The sequence below is a fragment of the Ursus arctos genome, unplaced genomic scaffold (genome assembly GCF_023065955.2).
Source record: "Ursus arctos isolate Adak ecotype North America unplaced genomic scaffold, UrsArc2.0 scaffold_7, whole genome shotgun sequence".
Lineage (NCBI taxonomy): Eukaryota > Metazoa > Chordata > Mammalia > Carnivora > Ursidae > Ursus > Ursus arctos.
In genome coordinates this window covers 15,579,440-15,597,705 of record NW_026623089.1, presented here as the reverse complement: position 1 = coordinate 15,597,705, position 18,266 = coordinate 15,579,440, and the positions used below count along the sequence as shown (strand labels likewise).

Below are 18,266 nucleotides of genomic sequence, written 5' to 3'. Positions count from 1 at the left end.
CGCTCAAAACCTCCTTATTTACGTCAGAGCACAGTAAGAATGTTGTTTTCTAGGTGTGCCATTGAGTGGAAAAGTCACAGAGCACCACTGCAGACAGCCCAGTTACCTACTCCCACACAGCCTTCCGGGTCTGTTTAACAGCCGGGCATTTTTCGGTCTTGTCTTTGGCTGAGCATCAGAAATCACCTGTGAAGTTTCTTCCTCCCGCTACAGGCGTTTCGGCTTCTCCCTGACCTACAGAATTAGATTTCTAGGGGGTGGGGCCCAGGCGACTTTTGGTTGTTGTTGTTGTTTCACTCTATTCTTAAATTCACGTAATTTTTTTGAATAGCTAGACATTTAACCCGGTTAACAACAACATGTCACTTACTCCAGCCATCATCTGCACCAGCATCGGCCTCTAACATGAACCCACTCCTGCCGGGTTGTTTTGTGTATTGGTCCTCATGCGCTCAGCGCTTAGACCCTGTGTGTTTTTTTAGGGTGGGGGGTTGTCTACAAATACATTCAAGACCTAGAAGGAGGTCAAAGGTTTACTAGTTCCAAATCGGGGGTAAAATTTAGGGAAAGTAAAATCACTAAATGCTTAATTGATGACAACATACAGTGGAACATTATGTCAGCTTTGCTAATTGTTTAATTAGGCAAGGATTCACATTTCATTAAATTTACTGCAAGCAGACGGTGGCAAGAGCAGCAGAATAAAATTCCTTTTATAAAAACTAACGAGGTTGTAGAGCAAAAGTTCGTCTTGATCGTGGGATGTGAATGTCTCTCACTATGTTGGGTGGGGTGGGGTGGGGGTGGGGGACGCCCCCTCACGAGGATACCTTGGCCTGGGCCCCAGCCTTACTTGCTGATGTACTCCCCGGTGAGAACCTTCCCGCAGGACTTGCATTTGAAGCAGCCCAGGTGCCACTGCTTGTCCAGGGCTAGCAGGGCCTGCCCGTTCTTGATGTCTCTTCCGCAGCCGGCACAGTCTGGAAAAGAACAGCCACCGGCAGTTACCTCACGTTTATTTTGCTAAATCCAAGCACAAAGGCCAGCTCTGAACCCCGGTGTGCGCCCATCCCCCACTCAACAAATATTTACTTAAGCACTGTGTCATTCCACTCCCTTCCCCGGCACCTAGCCTTTCTTAGCCTCGCACAGCATGGAAACTTCAGGAACCTCAGTGGATCCAAGGGGATGGATGTCCTTCCTCCGCTCACTTCCTTGGGGGTTACTGAAATACCCTCCGAGCTCCAGCTGTCCCAGGGAACATTTAATTACGTCGTCTTGGCTGCGATTTGCAGAAAGCTCTCACAGGCCTCTATTAATTGAGGGCACATGTGAGTAGCTGAGCACCTCATGCCGGAAACCTCACTGAACAATATATACGTGATTCCTGGAAAGCAGCCCATGAATCTCATTTTTGTAAATGGGACTCTCCAGCCTTATCGTCCTAAACCAGACTTCTGAAGATGTATGATCATCAACTGAATAGCTCTTAATTCCTTAGCTTTAAATTCTCCGTGGCAGGATCCTGTGAAAGAGATGAAGGAGAAAGTGTTTCTTTGTGGTAAAGGGCGTGGGCTCTGGAAGGAGCCGGCCTGGTTCCTGCGTCCGAGCCCAGTGAAACACCTTGTTGGCCAGCCACGTGACCCACGCCGGTTCTCCCCCTTTCTAAGTCTTGGTTTCTTTATATGGAAGCTGGGGCCTTATCAGTGCCTGTCTCAAGCCTTCGATGAGGATTCAATGAAATAATGGTTAGCACTGAGGCTGGCACATGGGAAGTGGCCCTATAAACGTTGCCTGTTATTATAATTGCCATTGTTATGATTATTAAATACTTCGTTGTCAGGGAAATTGAGTATTTAAAAGAACCCAGAAAAATGTAAATTGATGCAACCTTTCTGGAAAGCACCATAAACATCCACAGACAGTTCAAATCAACGCAGCTGAGCAAATGACACACAGCATTGCTGGGACGCTGGCCATCATGTCCCTGCTGATTATAAGAAACACCGGCAGAATAAAGCAATGCCCAGATGAGGCCCCCTGGTGCACAAAATGAAGAAACACCCCCCTCTTCCGACCACTTGTGTGACTGCTGTTCCTTTACTAGTGACACTCCCAGCCCTACTTTAACTCTCTCTCCTCCTGGAAAAACTTATTGAGATGCCCAATCACTGACCTGCTCCTGTGTCTTGACAGCACCCAGCCCAGAACTGCTCCCGCTGCCTTGACTCCTCCTTAATACTACCCAGCAAGTGCTCCCATCCCAGGACAGTTCCTCCAGAGAGGCCCAGGATTCCCCTGGTGTTCTCCCTTGCTGCAGTTTCAGTTAACTATTTTTCTTTCTTTTATTTATTTTTGACTACAGGTGTGTTTCTGGATCTTTGGTCAGTGGGTATCAATGTACCTTTAGATCCAGCAATTTCCCAAGATTTTAGTCTACAGGTAACCTTGCAAAAGGGTATGCGTGTGTGTGTGTGTGTCTGGCATGTGTCCACGTATGTATTCCCCGAGGAAAATAAATTTATTTCCTGCAGCACTTTTGTAACAACAAAACTGAAAACAGCCGATGGTTACCTTAATTATGGTAGTCTGGAATACTGGAATAGTATGTGCTGTTAAAAAGAATGAGGTCAATTTGTGTGCTGACATGGGAAGATGTCCAACACAGATTAAGTTAAAAAAAAAAAAAAAAGAAAGCAACCCGTGACAGTATGTATAGCATAAGCTCATTTATAAAAAAATTAGTAAAGGGTATATACGTGTTTGCACACATGCTTGTATAGGAAACAAAACATTTCTTGGAAAAAAAAATTGAAACTCCTAATATATTTTCCTCTGTGAAGGGGGACTTTTTACTTCCCATCCTCTGTGTTATTTGAATTATTTTTTTGTTACCACGAGAATGTAAAAAAAAAAAAAAAAAGCAAAGCAAATATTTGAAGTAAAAAACATAATTGCTATACAAGTTCTAAATTATTGCAGATGAGGATTTCTGTAAGTATTGCCCATTATTAGCTAAGCGTGTATTTTACGGTCACAAAGCATTACGTACTTTTCTTTTTAACTGGAGTTTATGTTTTCCAGCATCTCAACAAAAATCTTTATAAAGGGGGATCTCACATCTGGTCGTTTACTATAAGTTTACTAAATGGGAGGCCATGATATGTGCCCATATACACAATTTTTAAAGGTTAGGAGCACAGGATGAGTAAGGTGAATTGACAGTTTTTAATCCAAGTTGAACTGAATTTTTTTTTTCATTCTTCTGATGAGATCATGCCCACTAGGTGGCAGTAAAGATTTAAAATAATAAGGCAGAGGCTGGTTTTTTTTTTTTTTTTTTTTTTTTTTTTAAGTCAGAAAATAAATTTTAGAGATGGTTCTCAATTTTAGAGACTGAAAACAGTCGGGCTCAGAAGGGTTGGCAGAGCCATATGGGGTCTCTCTCTGCACAGCGTTGAGATCTAGGGAGATGGAAGGCCAAGGGATGGCAGGAGCCCAGGCTTTGGAATTAGGAGGATTCGAGTATTAGCTTGGGCAAGTTACTATCTCTGAACCCTCACTTCTTCACCTGTGAAATGCCAACTGTGATGTGCCTTGCATAACACTTAGAACACCTGGTCCATGTTAGCCTCTCAGTGTGGCTCCACCTTTCACCGGTGGGAGCAGAGCTGGGACTAGAAGCCACGTTTCTGGAGGGTAAGTCTTGCTCTCTTTACAAGCACGTTAATGCCCAGATATCCCAGAGCTTTGAAAGCAGCTGAGACACACTTTGCGAGCACGAACGACTTCTCTGACCGTTCTGCACTGAGGGTTTTGGATGAACCAGGCGCCCTGTGAGGGCTTTATAGAGAGGGTACCATTTATTATTCAGTCATATAGTCAAAATGCCTGTAGTCTGGAAGCCTCTGACCTCACAGGTGGCATCCCATACATCTCAGATCCTCTGGGCCCTGCAGTGTCCCATGGAGGGCAGATGTTCTGCAACTGACTTTGGTAATGGTTCGCAGAGAAGCGTTCACGGGATGCTGAATGCCTAGAGCCAGGCGGCTGGTAAAGCGGGGCTGGACACAGAGATGGGATGAGCCTCCTTCCTCCCAAACCTTTAGACATAAATCAAAGACCACCTCCTAGAAAGTAGAATACTGGCCCACACTGGCTGATTCAAAGTATTCTGGCATATGCCACAGAGGCTACTCACTCGTGGTCCTCTGGACAAAACCATAAATTCTCCACTTAAGCCTGAAGTCATGTGGGGGAAAGTGGAAAGATGCAGAGACAAAAAGACTCATGGATTGTTCTCTCCTCCCATGCTCATCCCAGCTAAGCTCTTTTATAAAGGACAAAATGTCCTGCTCCATATCTTCATGGTTTTCAGCTGTTGAGAAAATTGTTTCCACATCACTGAAGCAGCTGCTGATAAATATAGAAAGCTGGCGATTGGCACTGGAATTATTGCCGAAGTCAGAAATAGGTGAATATGGAGAAGCACCAAGGAAATCAAACCCTCTAGCAACTTGCCAGTGTTCCATCAAAAACAAAGAATCACCAAATATGGCAAGAGAAAAACACAACCATTAACACTTTGCCTCAAGCCTTTCATTCTTGGCACCAAGAGCCAAGAGAAGAGCAGGAATTTGGCTACTCATGTCCGAGTTAAACATATTCAACTACACACCTGGTTCCATATTTGTATCACTTTGTTCCAAAGCAACAAATATCTTTGAGGACAGGGATCTGTCTTTTTTTTTTTTTTTTTTTGGCATCAGGTCATGCACACCTGGACTTTGAAAGTATTCAAGTTGAAGGTGACAAATGGCTCTCAGCAAGAAAACTTGTGTTCCCAAGCCAAGAAAGATGTCCTCACTTGGGCGGCACTTAAGGTCCTGTCAGATTGGATACCTATGTTCTCCTTGAGAACTATTTCTGCCTTCCTAGAATTTCTCACTTGGGAAAAGTAAGGGCCAAATGTCTTACTCTGTGCAGATGCCCCTCTGGAGAAGAGGGCTGAGGACGTGGAGCTCTAGAAAAGAAAACCGGGTGGCAACTAAACTCCCACCCCCTCCTTCCTAGGCCTGCATGTTTCAGTCATGCCCAGAACCATTAATGAAGGTGGACATAACCATTCAGAGTAGTTACCCATCTGGGATCAAAGCTTTCAGGTTACAGAATGGCGAATTTTCTCGTGTTCTAGAATTTTGGGCCATGGTCTCAGAGCTGAAGACAGAGTGATAAATATTCCATCTTCTAAAGAAGGATGCCAGGAATATCCTTGCAGGACTTTCCAAAAGACAGAATTCACCTGATGATTACCAACCCCTATTGCCCACTCACCTCTGAAATCAGAAATTTGAAAACACATAGAGGAGTCAGCAGGGAGCTGTCCACATAGCAGGAGTATGGTTATGTTCTCCCCCTCTGCTGTGACAGGGATTAGAGGGCCCTGGGAGAAAGATCTAGAAGTTTACTGAGCGGGGAAGCTGAGCTCCTAGCGCTGCTGTGGGTCCAAGAGAAGCTTGATGTTAGAGTTCTTGGAACAAACTGATTTGAATGTCCTAGAGCTTGGAAGCATTCATAAACAGAAAAATCTACAGCCTGCTGAATTTGGAAGATTTGGAAGGCAGGAAGCTGGTTGGAGGCTCCTGCACAGCCCCCCCCCCCCCGCCCCACCCCAAATGGCAGGCTAGGGAGAGGATGGAGTGGGAATGGCGTTCACTTCCACCATTTGGCTCACTGAGGGATGTACTTACATCTTGTGGCTGGTACCCACGCCGAAGCATCTAGAATGAACCCAGTGGAGAAAGGTGCCTGCTGAAGGTTGGGGATTTCATTAGTAAGAGGCTAGGAGACTACGAGGGAGCAGGACCTGAGGCTGGGAGAGTTTGTTGCAAGAGGTTAACCCGAAATTGCATGCTTTTGTCAAGGAACTCAAAGTGCACCCCCCCAAAAAAATGTCTCCAGCCAGTGTTAGCTGAGAGAGCAGCGTGGCAATGCCAGGTTCCTAACACCTCGACCCTTCTACGTCCAATCCCCCTTGTCCCTGCCCGGCCCACAAAGGAGCCACAGGACAGGAAGGAGGTAAAGAAAGAGTGAACGAAGATGTTGTGCCCACCGTCGGTCTCCAGTCTGGGTCGGGTCTGAGCTGGGTCAGGGTGCAGCTCTGAAACAGATGCAAGGATCAAGTTTTCCACCGGCCGGACTTTTAGGAGCTGAAGGTGACCAGAGTGCTATGGGATCTGCCTAAGATAGGATTAAGGGTGGGAAACGGAACTCTGATCGAGGATAATACAAGCAAGGACAGGGAAAAATAAGGCTATTCATTGTTATGTCCCACGTGTGCTTTGGCCTGTTGTATATACAAATCGTGCATTCCCCAGCAGTCAAGGACTTCGGAAGCAAAGAGACCTGGAGTGGAAATCCAGCTCTGACACTACGCGGCGGGGCCTTGTGCAGGCTAGGTAACCACTGGGTTCAGTGTCTTCACCTGCAGAATGGGTAGGTTGGCAGTACCCCCCTTCCTGGGCTGCCGTGAGGACTGGAGGGAGTGTGGGCGCATATACACTCAGTGTCTGTTCTCACAGGCACAATCATCTCAGGAAACCTGCATTTCCTCTTCCCCTTAACAAATAGGCAGCCCCCCCCCCAAGGCATTTTGGTCTCTGTGGTTCCATCGTCATCATCACATTACCATAACTATTACTATGGTTACTATTCAGCTTTTAACTTTGGAAAGGTCTGCTGCATCGGCTCTCTCCGCCCACTCTCAGGGCTCCGGCTAACCTGGAAGGGCAGTGATTATCCGCACTTTACAGATCACAGAACATCGGAGCCAGAGGGACCTTCAAGACTGTTGGATGCAAATCCATCACTTTCCACCCAGGATACTCAGGCCTGGGGGGTTGGGGCGGGGGAGGAGGGGGTCGGCTTTGCACACAGCCACGTGGCTGAACAGCGTCCAATTAACTGCACAGTGGGAATCAACTGCACAGTGGGAGTCCTGTGTTCTCGAGGGCACATGAACTCAGGCCTTTGCAGCTTACAGGGCTTCTTGGAACCTAACCCTCCACTCGTGGGTTTGTCTTCCTGATTCTTGTCTCTCGGGCTACCAATGGGCAAAAAGGGCCAGGAGGGCACAGGAGCATGAGGTGCTCAGCGGAGGGGAAAGACGGGGAGAGGAGAGAATTGTTGTGAAAGTAAATAATAAATATCAATACTAATAAATCATCGTTGTGTAAATTGTAAAAGGGACCAGACAGAGACTTTCCTCCTGTACTTGATGCTTGCTGACATGCTGGGATGTTAAAAAATGTGCCCAGCGATTCTGAGTCAGTTCTGAGTATTTCTATACTTTGCTGAAAAAAACGTTAAAAATTAAGAATAAAAAGAAATCAGGTTTCCGTATTTAAACTTTTGTCCATATAAGCTCCAGAAAATTCCAGCTTCCCCTGGAATCCTTTTTTTAAAAATAATAATGAAACAGAAACTCTATTTCTGGTCACCGAAGATTAGCTCACAAGGTCATGGCTATGCATGGGGATGAAAAATAAACAGAAGCAAAATCATTTCATATTTAGATTGTTATTATTAGAAAGTAGAGTAAGACTTTGGAGACCCTATAAAATATTCAAGTGGTGTCCTTTTAATAGACCGTTAACTAGAGGCAATTTATCCCTGGCCAGGACTCGAACTAAAGAGCTTCAAGGAACAAAACAAAATAAAACAAAACCAAAACCAAAACCAAATTTAAGTTCCAGAGTTCGGCTCACTTGAGATCCTGAATTTAATGATGTCAGATCTTGGCATTCAACTCTTCCTACAGAACATGGATTTCTCATTATCTGTGGGATAAAATGGTGAAGGCAGAATGCAGGAGAACAGCTATTCTATCCAAACAAGAGGGAAAGAAAGGACACAAGAGGAGAATGAGGTGATTCTCTCAGGTTAACAAGCTGCCTTTGACACAAGCCTTCAACCCATGTCAGCTCAGCCTCGGACACGTGGATTCCCTCATGGGAATAACAGTTTGGAGGCACGGGGTGGTTGCCCACTTTATGCAGGACAGATATTTCCAGTTCACTGAGGCTCCCATGCCTCCACAGAGTCTAAATGTCAATTGCTACCTGTTGCCACTTTTGGACTGACCTATGCACTCAGGTGACGAGCCTGGCCTTTTCCATAGGCCCTTCAGTTTGTAACCCATAGATTAAAAAAAAAAATCTAGGGGCTCTTGGGTGGCGCAGTCGTTAAGCATCTGCCTTCGGCTCAGGGCGTGATCCTGGCATTATGTGATCGAGCCCCACATCAGGCTCCTCTGCTATGAGCCTGCTTCTTCCTCTCCCACTCCCCCTGCTTGTGTTCCCTCTCTCGCTGGCTGTGTCTATCTCTGTCAAATAAATATATAAAATCTTTTAAAAAAAATCTAGATTCTCCTTATGTTATTATTTTTTTAAATAAGAGTTGGCCTAGAGTTTTAATGTCTTTAAGATATAAAGGATTTGGGTATTTGAAAACCTTTCCTTGACCAGAAGGCCACATCATACTTAGTAGTGACAGGAGTATCAATCTAACAAGGGGATATGGTTGAATGTTGACTCCCTTTCATCATCTGTGCTGTTTAGTGTGGTCAGTTTCCAAACCAGACCTCTAGGAGTTGACAAATATTGACTGTCCATAGTCCAGTTTTTTTTTTTTTCATTTAAAGCAAAGTCACCAAGTTCTTGTTTAGCATGTCATGGCAAATAGCACAGGTGCGGGGTCACCATCCAAAAGGCTAGAGAAGGACCAAAACACAACGTGAAACTGCAAACGTGCTTGGCTAAGCACTTCTCAAGAATTAGTTTTAAAAAGCACTGACTTCTGAAATTCTAGGCTGCCATTAGCCAAAAAGCAATATGAGGTCACAAGATAAATACTGGTGGGGGTGGTGGGGGGAGTGAGAATGTTCATGCAGGTACAATGTACTTGCCACTCTATGGCAAAAGGGGGTCTCGGTGCTATAAGTAATTCACATCTCAAATCACTAAAAGTGAATTCTTTTCAAAGGTTATGTGCTGTTTAAATAGGTAACCTTGAACCAGACTTTTCCATAATAGCTCATGTCCCTGCTTAGGTCAGCTGCTCCCTTTGCTGTCTCGATGGCCACAGTGGAAACAACACAAGCCAGAGCAGACTTGGGCCTGCTATTTTAAGTGAAGGTTCTTGTTGTCTTTGGAAAACAATACTGTGCAACGAACAAGTTTTCATGGGCCATAAGAGCAACAGATTATCAGCCTTCATCAGGAAAGTGGAAGGCAGGCCTGGCAGCAAGCCTTTTTCCAAGTCCTCCAAATCCTATCTTTCCTTCTTTTAAACTGTGTATCATATATACTTAAAAGAATTTCAGTTACGTTGCTCATGATTTTTATAAATATAGACCATATACACATTTGAAATGTCCAATTCTAATCCCTAAACCAGTACTCACAGAATTCTGTTCAGAGTTATTATGAATGCTCAAGGTCAAGAAGCTCTCTCCTGCAACTAGTATTGTGTGTGTATTTTTCCCATATTCATGACCAGGATTTGAATGGAGAATTAAAAGGAGCCAGATTGTTTGTTTTTCCTCTCCATTAACTGACTATGAAATCACTAAGCAGGAACCTCGTGGCTAACGCTGCAAGGCAGGATGATAAACATCAAAGAAACAGAAGATAGTCCGTCATGAACTTGGTACCAACCCAGACCTGCACCCCAAAAGCATTAGAATGGAGAGTCTGAGAATCTCTGCTGGTTGTCTTTGGATGATGGCTTTGAATGGCCCATAAACAGGCCACAGCACTCAGCACTGGACTCAATACTGGTTCCAACAGGACTTACTTCCCATGCAGTCTCCCATGACCTGCCTGCAGCACGGTGAATGATATGGGAGCCCTATATACATGGGGATGCCAGATACCGGAGACTATGCATTTATGGAACAGAACGTGTACTCTGGAAAGGATATTGAAAACTGATTAGAAGTTGGGAACATTAATATCCGCTGAAAGGCAATGTCCACTGCCTTGCACAAGAGTCTCCTGAACAGCTACTCTTCCATTCTCTGAACTACAAATAAAAATTAAGACACACTGGGGCGCCCGGGTGGCTCAGTCGGTTCAGTGTCGGACTCTCAATTTCAGCTCAGGTCATGATCTCAGGGTCGTGGGATCAAGCCCTGCACTGGGCTCCACGGTCAACACGGAGTCTGCTTGTCCTTTTCCCTCGGCTCCTTCCCCTGCTCTCTGTCTCTCAAATATATAATAAATAAAAATTATAACATGCTTGTTATTTCCTGGAGATGTGATGAGATTCTTTGATGGGAAATAAAAAATACTAGCAAAAAACACTGGCACTATTTTGTCATCTGCGCTCATTTTTAGGTTTAAGGTCCTATCAAGGAGAACTCTGTGTATATGTGTAGACATGTGTGTATGTGCATGTGTGTTCACATGCATGTTTCTAGAACCATAACTAAAAAATGGTGGCGGGCTACATTCATGGAATAAACTACCATCCGAATAAGTACAATCATAACTGCCAGATTCCCAACTAACAATTGCAAAAGCCCAGCAGGTGGGGGACAGGCCCAAAGGTCCACTGGTTTTGGGGCCCTTCCCCTGCACTGTCAGTGAATTTGCTTCACTCGTTGCTTCACTCGTTATCATTTCTGATAAAGCACATGTCACAGGGATTCACCAGAGATCAAAAGTAGGATTCCCTTTTGAGTGAAAATGACACCAGGACAGCAAGAGAAGTTGGGGAGTCATGGAAACAAAGCCAAACACTGCCCGATCACGGGATGCTCTTGGAAAAGACTATGGTCACATGGCAGCCTCAAGGAGACTGATTTCCAGCCTGCATGGGCGAGGCATTCAGGCCATAGCCCCAGTGGACTGGGCATCCTTGCCACGGGGCCTCCCCCAGGATAGCGTGAATGACTACACCCCTAGCGCAGGCCTCCACCTGCATGTCTCTGCGGGCTTGGAGCAGTCCTTTCTGCTTACAGCGTATAATCCAGACATGCCTCGTAAACACTGCTGGATCCCTGAGCCATCTCTCAAAAGGGCACCTGTGATACGTATTTGTGCAGGAAAACACAACAAGTTGGAAGCCTGAGTCCTCAGCACTGTGGTTACGCTGCTAGACAAGGTGGAGAAAACTGGGGGGTCAGACTTCTACCAGCAGGACTAAGTAGTTCTCTGCTCAAGTGATGGCCAGCAATGGAAGAGGAAAACAGGCAGAAAAGGGGAAGGAAGGAGGAGCAGGAGAGGGAACAGACAAGGTGCCCCAGATGAAGGCGGCTACCTGGGGCTACTCCATGGCTCCCACACCACAGCCTGCCACGCTGTGAACATCAGTGGACAGCAGCCAGCACTTTCTGGGGGAGATTCAGAAAATCAGTAGCCCCTGCTTTTGGGATTTGGGATAGTCCTTAGCAAACCCCTCTTAAAATCACGCCAGGACCCAAATGAATTAAAAACAGGGGCTCAAACCAATACTCGTCCATGCATGTGCAGAGCGGCATTAATCCTAACAGCCCAAAGAGGGACATGACCTAAAGGTTCATTCGCAGATGAACGGATTAACAAATCATGTGCTAGCCACACGGTGGAATATTATTCAGCCACAAAAAGGAATGAAGTACTGATACACGCTACGATCTGTGTGAACCTTGAAAATATTGTGCCAAGTGGGAGAAGACAGAAACAAAGGGCCGCTTACGTATTCCATTTACATGAAATATTCAGAATCCGTAACCATACAGACATGGAGAGTAGATTGGTAGTTGCCAGGGGCTGGGAGGAGGGAACAGGGAGTAGCTGCTTTATGGGTATAGGGTTTTCTTTCAGGGTGATGAAAACATTTTGGAACTTGACAGAGGTTGTGGTCGTACAACTCTGTGAATGTACTAGACTGTTCACATTAAAATGGTTCGTTTTGTTCTGTGAACTGCACTTCAGCGAAAAACTGTACCAAGAAGGGTTAATGTTCTTGTACTGGTTTCCCTAATTTAGTAGTAAACTTTAACCTGGTGAGGAGCTGTGTGATAAATCTTTAACTGGCTATGGTCACTCAGCATACATGAGCTCTTGCCAAAGGGGAAATCACACTTGAGCTCGACGTCAGTTTCTCAGGTTCTATGCTCATTAGCAGACATCAGCTCATTTACTCCCTTCCAGAGACAGGAAGAAGAAGAGAAGGGGCAGAATGTCCATTTCAGGACTTTCATCATGTGACTAACCACTTAATATGCACACACTGAAGGTCACAGAAAGGGCAAAATGCACTGAGACTTTAGTCTGGAATAAGCCTTTGATTTTATTTTGTAAAATTAGCATTATTTTATTTTTTTATTTTTAAAGATTTTGTTTATTTGACAGAGACAGAGCACAAGCAGGGGGAGCTGCAGGCAGAGGGAGAGAGAGAAGCAGGCTCCCCACTGAGCAGGGAGCCCGATGTGGGGCTCGATCCCAGGACTCTGGGATCATGACCCGATCCGAAGGCAGAAGCTTAACCGACCGAGCCACCCAGGCGCCCCACATTATTTTATTTTTACTCTACTTTTATTTTAAGTAGGTAATTCATATATACACAGTTGAAATTTTTTTTCATATAGTAAAAGTAATTTCCTTCTCCCCTGCTGGAGATAAGTACTACAAGCGATAGCAGTTTTTCAGATATTCTTCTGGGACAATCTATAAGGCCATACAACTCTTGATATACATAGATTTTTACTGCTACTGAAAAACTAAAATTCAACTGAGGAATGCTGGTCCAATCACTGAAATCCCAGTTTTACGGGTATGTTGTTAGAAGGTGTGGGTCTTATTATGTAAGAGGCATGTCTAGGGAAACAAAGCAAATAACGAAATGTCATTAACTTTCCATTCTCTCAGGCACTTTTTCTATTCACTTGTACTTTCTTCCCCATAAATCATATCCATTCCCTATTAAAGCAGAAACTCTTCTTCCTTTCTTACAATGGAGACGATAAAGTCTCTGGTGAAGTGAACACTCTGGGATCTTTATGTCTGACTTGTAATTGTTATGGATTTCAGTCTGAAAAAAATCTGAATATTAATGTTCCTCTGCAATAATGCCCTGGTTACTATATACATTCCAAACTCTCTCAACACTCTACTCCACAGCCGGCTCCACAGTATGGAGCTGACCCACCAGGTTAGAACCCTGCCCCTCCAGGCCAGGGGTTCACACCTGAGATGCCCAGAGGGGTGAGCCCTCCCTCCAGCCTCACTGCTGCAAGTTGGGGAAATACCTTCCTTGGCACTTCTACTCAACACAAAACAAAACATGGGGCGCCTGGGTAGCTCAGTCTGTTAAGTGCCTGCCTTCGGCTCAGGTCATGATCCCGGGGTCCTGGGATCGAGTCCCACATCGGGCTCCCTGCTCCGTGGGGAGTCTGCTTCACCCTCTCCCTCTGCTGCTCTGTCAAATAAATAAAATCTTTAAAACGAAACACCAATTTGTGATACTGTCATCAACAAATTTATCTGAAGTAATAACTGCTTCCCCTTTTATTAAATAAGGGAGAAATCTGGAAAATAAAGGGGATTTTAAACATGCCCATCCCCTTACCACCTGTGCACCTGATCCGTGCCTGCGTGATTTCACAAAACCACAATGGCCATCTTCTCTCCTCTTCTTCACTCATTCATTCCAACAGTAGTCGGAACTTAACATTCTGGAGCTGGGAGCTGAGATTTAGTCCCTCAAAGGCCCTCCAGGGGTGGCATTAATTCACTTGCTAAATGAACATCTGTGTACTTGCTATGTGCACGGTGAGATTCATAAGGACCAAAAATTATATATACTGTCCTTGTTATTAAGTAGCTCATAGTCTGGCAGGAGAGATAAGCATGCAGAAACTAGCACAAGTATAGGGTAATAATTGCCTTAATAGAAATGCAAGCACACCTCTGGCCAAGAGACCTGTGCACGGGCCCTGTCGCCAAGGGGCCCAAGCAAATTCAAGGCTTTCAGTCTTTTGCGTGACACTCAAAACCATAAATGATTTTTGAAAAGAAGTGAACAAAATGCTATGGGAAGGATTTACGTAAAGTTGTACACTTCTAGTAGCACTTAGCAAAATCCAGAAAATGTTCACCAAAATGTTCATAGAGATGCTCTCTTGGTGATGAAATTTCAGGTGATTTTATCTCCTTCTTTGAACTTTTCTGTCATACTTGTATTATGTTACAGTGAACACCTACACCCATTAAAAAGAGAAGATTGTTATGAACCCATTTAGAAAAAGAGATGGCTTGGATTCAATTTCCAGAATGCTGACGTAGGCCTTTCTGTGCTAGACCTCGTGAAAGAGAGAGAAGATAGGGTCCTTATAGTAATGAGGTCAGTATCCTGGTGGTAGAGGTAGGCATCTGAACTAAAATGCAATAGGTTACATACCAACTGTTGGTTTCTCCGTTGTGACAACTGTCTCACAGTAATATATTATGTTAACCGTATAATAAAGAATTTGGCTGGTGGCTGCAATATCAATGGTACTCAAAGAAATGTTTGTGGAATGAATGAATAACAACCTATAGTCTTTCTTGGACGTTCACATTCTTCATCTTTTCTCTCTGCTATTACCTCTGCCCACAATCGATAATCTCCCCAACCCTGATCTCTGATCCCAAATCACTGATTTTGCATAGCACTACCACCATTACCACCTTCATCTTTCTAGAACATGGCTTTCATCTGGTCATCCTCTAGCTTGCTATCCTCAGGAGCTCCATGTTGCCAAACTCCTCAAGGCCTCCCGAGCCCTGGCCCCGTCACTATCTCTCTCTCCAGGTTCATGTCTCAGGACACAGAACAACAAGGCCTTTGGTTTATTCACGTTTCCCCTGCACCACTTTTCCAAGAACCCTCTTCACATTTAGACTGTCCTCTCTTGCAGCATCTCTTCCACCTCTCACAACCCTCAGAAGTAATTAGTTTCCAATTTTTAGATGAGGGCAGTAAGATTCGAAAACATCAAATAACTTGCACGAGGCTCCCTGGCTAGGAAGAGGGAAGATCAGGATTCTGACCCAGGCTTTCTGACATGCAGAGGCCATCTTCTTTTTTTTTTTTTTTTTTAAAGATTTTATTTATTTATTTGACAGAGAGAGACAGCCAGCGAGAGAGGGAACACAAGCAGGAGGAGTAGGAGAGGAAGAAGCAGGCTCCTAGCGGAGGAGCCTGATGTGGGGCTCGATCCCAGAACGCCGGGATCATGCCCTGAGCTGAAGGTAGACGCTTAACCGCTGTGCCACCCAGGCGCCCCCAGAGGCCATCTTCTTAAGCATTATGCTATGCCTTCTTCTTTTGTTCCTTTCTGGGTCTAAATATCTCTAAGCTCAAGTTCTAGTCTTGTAACTTCCATAAAGAATAATGGTTAATGTGCAGGTGAGCTTATTAGAGATCACGAGTCTTTCAAACACGTTACTAATACAAATCCCTGCAACAACCCATTGAAAAATGAACTATTATTGTTTCCCATTCTGTAGGCAAAGAAATGGAGGCAGAGGTTGAGTTCTTGAGGCCACACAGCCTGTGCGTGGTGGAAGTGGGATCAGAACCGGCCACAGCCTGTCCAAAACCCACATATCCTCTCCTATAGGAAAAAAGTGTCTAAACAAGGAGGAGCAGATCTGGTGTTGGAGGCCCTGCCATAAAGCCCATCGCCGTGAGAGTCACACTCAACAATCCATGGGCTATAACGTGTGGATGTGTTCTGCCTTCATTGGTTTTTATACCAGTGGAAAACATCAAAGGAGCAGATAAAGACAGCTATCATGAACAGCAGCTTGAAAAAAGCAGAGACGCGAGAAATAGTGATGGTCTTACATAAACGCTCAAAAATTAATGCCTGAATAGTAAGTTATTTTTTATAAGTATACAGCATTTCCATATATGTACTCATTTAATCCTACAAGGGCAATTACTACCATCCCATTTCATGGATAAGCCAGTGGAGGCTGGAAAGGTAAAGAGAATGCCAGCAAGTGGCAGAGCTAGAGCCTGACCCGGGCAGTCAGACACCAGCGTCAGATCATCAGCACCCCACCCGCCGCCAGGTGTCTCAGCAGACAAATCCCACTCAACCTGCAGATGATTTTTTTGGGAGAGAATATAAAGATAAAATAAAAATCATCTTGCAACTATAAAAAGAAACGTAAAATAATGGAAAAGTTCTTCCTCCCCTTTGAAAGCACGCATATGATTCTTTATCTGAAATGATTTAAATTCAGGCCAAGTCGGGCATTTGCCCTGATACCTGTAGGAGTTCCAACTGCCGTTGAAATAATGACAATGCTGTGCAGGGGGCGGGGGGGGAAGATGGGTTTGGATGTATTTGTGTGTGGGTGGCCATCGCGTCAATCTACCAAACCCACAGGCAATCAGACACTAGTCAGACACCCTTCGAAATGGAAAGGGTAATTGTAGACAGCAGCCCACTCCTGCTCAGGTGCCTGAAATAGACAGGAGCCGTGCAGGAAAAGGCAATCCAAACCCCGATTCCCTACGCTCTAGGTTGCCACACTCACATTTCCCCCTCACACGGCTCCTTATCCCACGGGAATCCGGTGCCTTAACTGCTGGCAAAGACTGGAGAACTGAGCGTTAGAGGAGTGCCCGTAACCTTCTGGTTGGACTTAAAGTCTTCTGGATGTCAATTTTTATTTTTAAAGTATGGATCAGCTGGACATAGGCAAATGTTTTTTAATACTAAAAACAATTTAATTAATGTTCGTGACAATCCTTTGAGGTAATTTTTACTATTATTTCCATGTTACAGAAGGTTCATTGCTTATCGAATTCAAATTGCTTCAGACTGGATGCAGCAGGAGTTTTAACTAATTCAGGGGCGATCATCTTTAACTGAAGTAGTTTCTAGGAACAACTTCCTCACGGTTTCCATTCACCAAACCTGGCGACAAGAGGAAGGCAGCTGTGGTGTGTAGCAAGTGCACAGCCCTTGGAAGCAGCACACTCGGGGAAATGTGCAGACAAGTCAGGCCATTGCTGGAGGCTCTGCAGAGAGTGACGCCCACCTTGTGAAACAGACGTCAGGGACGCCAGTATGGCATCCGGAGCCAGACAGCCTGGGTCTGTAACTCCGCTCCACTGCTCACCACCTGTGTAATCTTGAGCAAATTAACCTCTATGGCCCTTTGTTTCTTCTTCTGTGAGAAGGGGATATTTTTGGTACCAACGTAGTGGGTGGTTCTGTGAATTAAATGAGTTAAGATTCGTGGACCAGTTTTACAGGACCCGATCCACAGGGAGTACTATAGGAGTGCTTAAGGAAGAAGACAAAATAAATATAAAGGTTAAAGGGATGATTGTAAGGTGGAAGGAAGCACCATGACATCACAGGCACGCCCCTGGGAGTCCTGTCTAAACCACAGCGGTACCGACGAGTTGCAGTAGAAACCACACCGCTGTCCAGGAAGCTCAAGCAGACACTGTTTTGTGTGAGTTCTCATCACATCACTGACTTAGATCTGTTGACCACCCTGCACTTCTCTTCCTCTCACACTGTCTTTCACCTCCTGGGCAGTGAAGATGGGAAACCGGCCACCGAACGTGAAATAAAATTGCAGTTCAGAAGAGCAAATCTGTTTTTGAAAGAACATTCTGAAGGAAAAAGAGGACCTTGACTCTCTGATAGGTTTCACTGACTCTGAGAACAGTATCAAAGAGGCATTTCATTTTTCACTTTGATTTAGGGCGATTTGCTAATTTTCAGATGTTTTTAAAATAAGACTTAAAGTCACATCAAGGTAGTTTTCACGTATAAGGCAATTCTTACAGAATTACAAACAACAACCAAGTGTCTTCTAATTATGCTCAAGTGAATTTCGGCAACTTGCTGAGACTTCCCTTGCTCTAGTCTTTGTGTGTCTGCCCAGCTTGGGTATTCGGCATGTGTGTATCCATATATAAGAGCTCCTTTTTAACACCCCACATACCCCATAAACATTATTTGAGTACTGATCTAAACAGACAAGTACTTATTGAAAATAAAACTCTTCTGACCAAAGCAGTTGCATAGAAAAGAGATTTCATCCATTGAGAGCAAAGGAGAAAATGGGATTTGGTCCAACAATGTGCACACATACAACTGTTATTACACCTACCATTAACGATACCATGAATTTGGGTAGGATACATTTTTATACTTAAAATTTTTATTTCTTAGTGCATAACATGAATGTCATATAAAGCAAAAA

The 18,266-nt window shown here is 44.6% G+C and overlaps 1 protein-coding gene across 26 annotated transcripts in view; it reads right to left on the bottom strand.

Moving 5' to 3' along the window:
* ABLIM1 (actin binding LIM protein 1) overlaps positions 1-18,266 on the bottom strand; it is a 289,882-nt gene that overhangs the window by 100,954 nt on the left and 170,662 nt on the right. For all 26 annotated transcript variants that reach the window (XR_008958000.1, XR_008958003.1, XR_008958006.1 and 23 more), the window contains exon 5: positions 854-980. Coding sequence is in view for 3 of the 26 variants with exons in the window: in XM_044382156.3 (XP_044238091.2) it covers positions 854-980 (127 nt within the window). In the remaining 23 variants the exon portion in view is untranslated. The remainder of the gene's footprint in view (positions 1-853; positions 981-18,266) is intronic.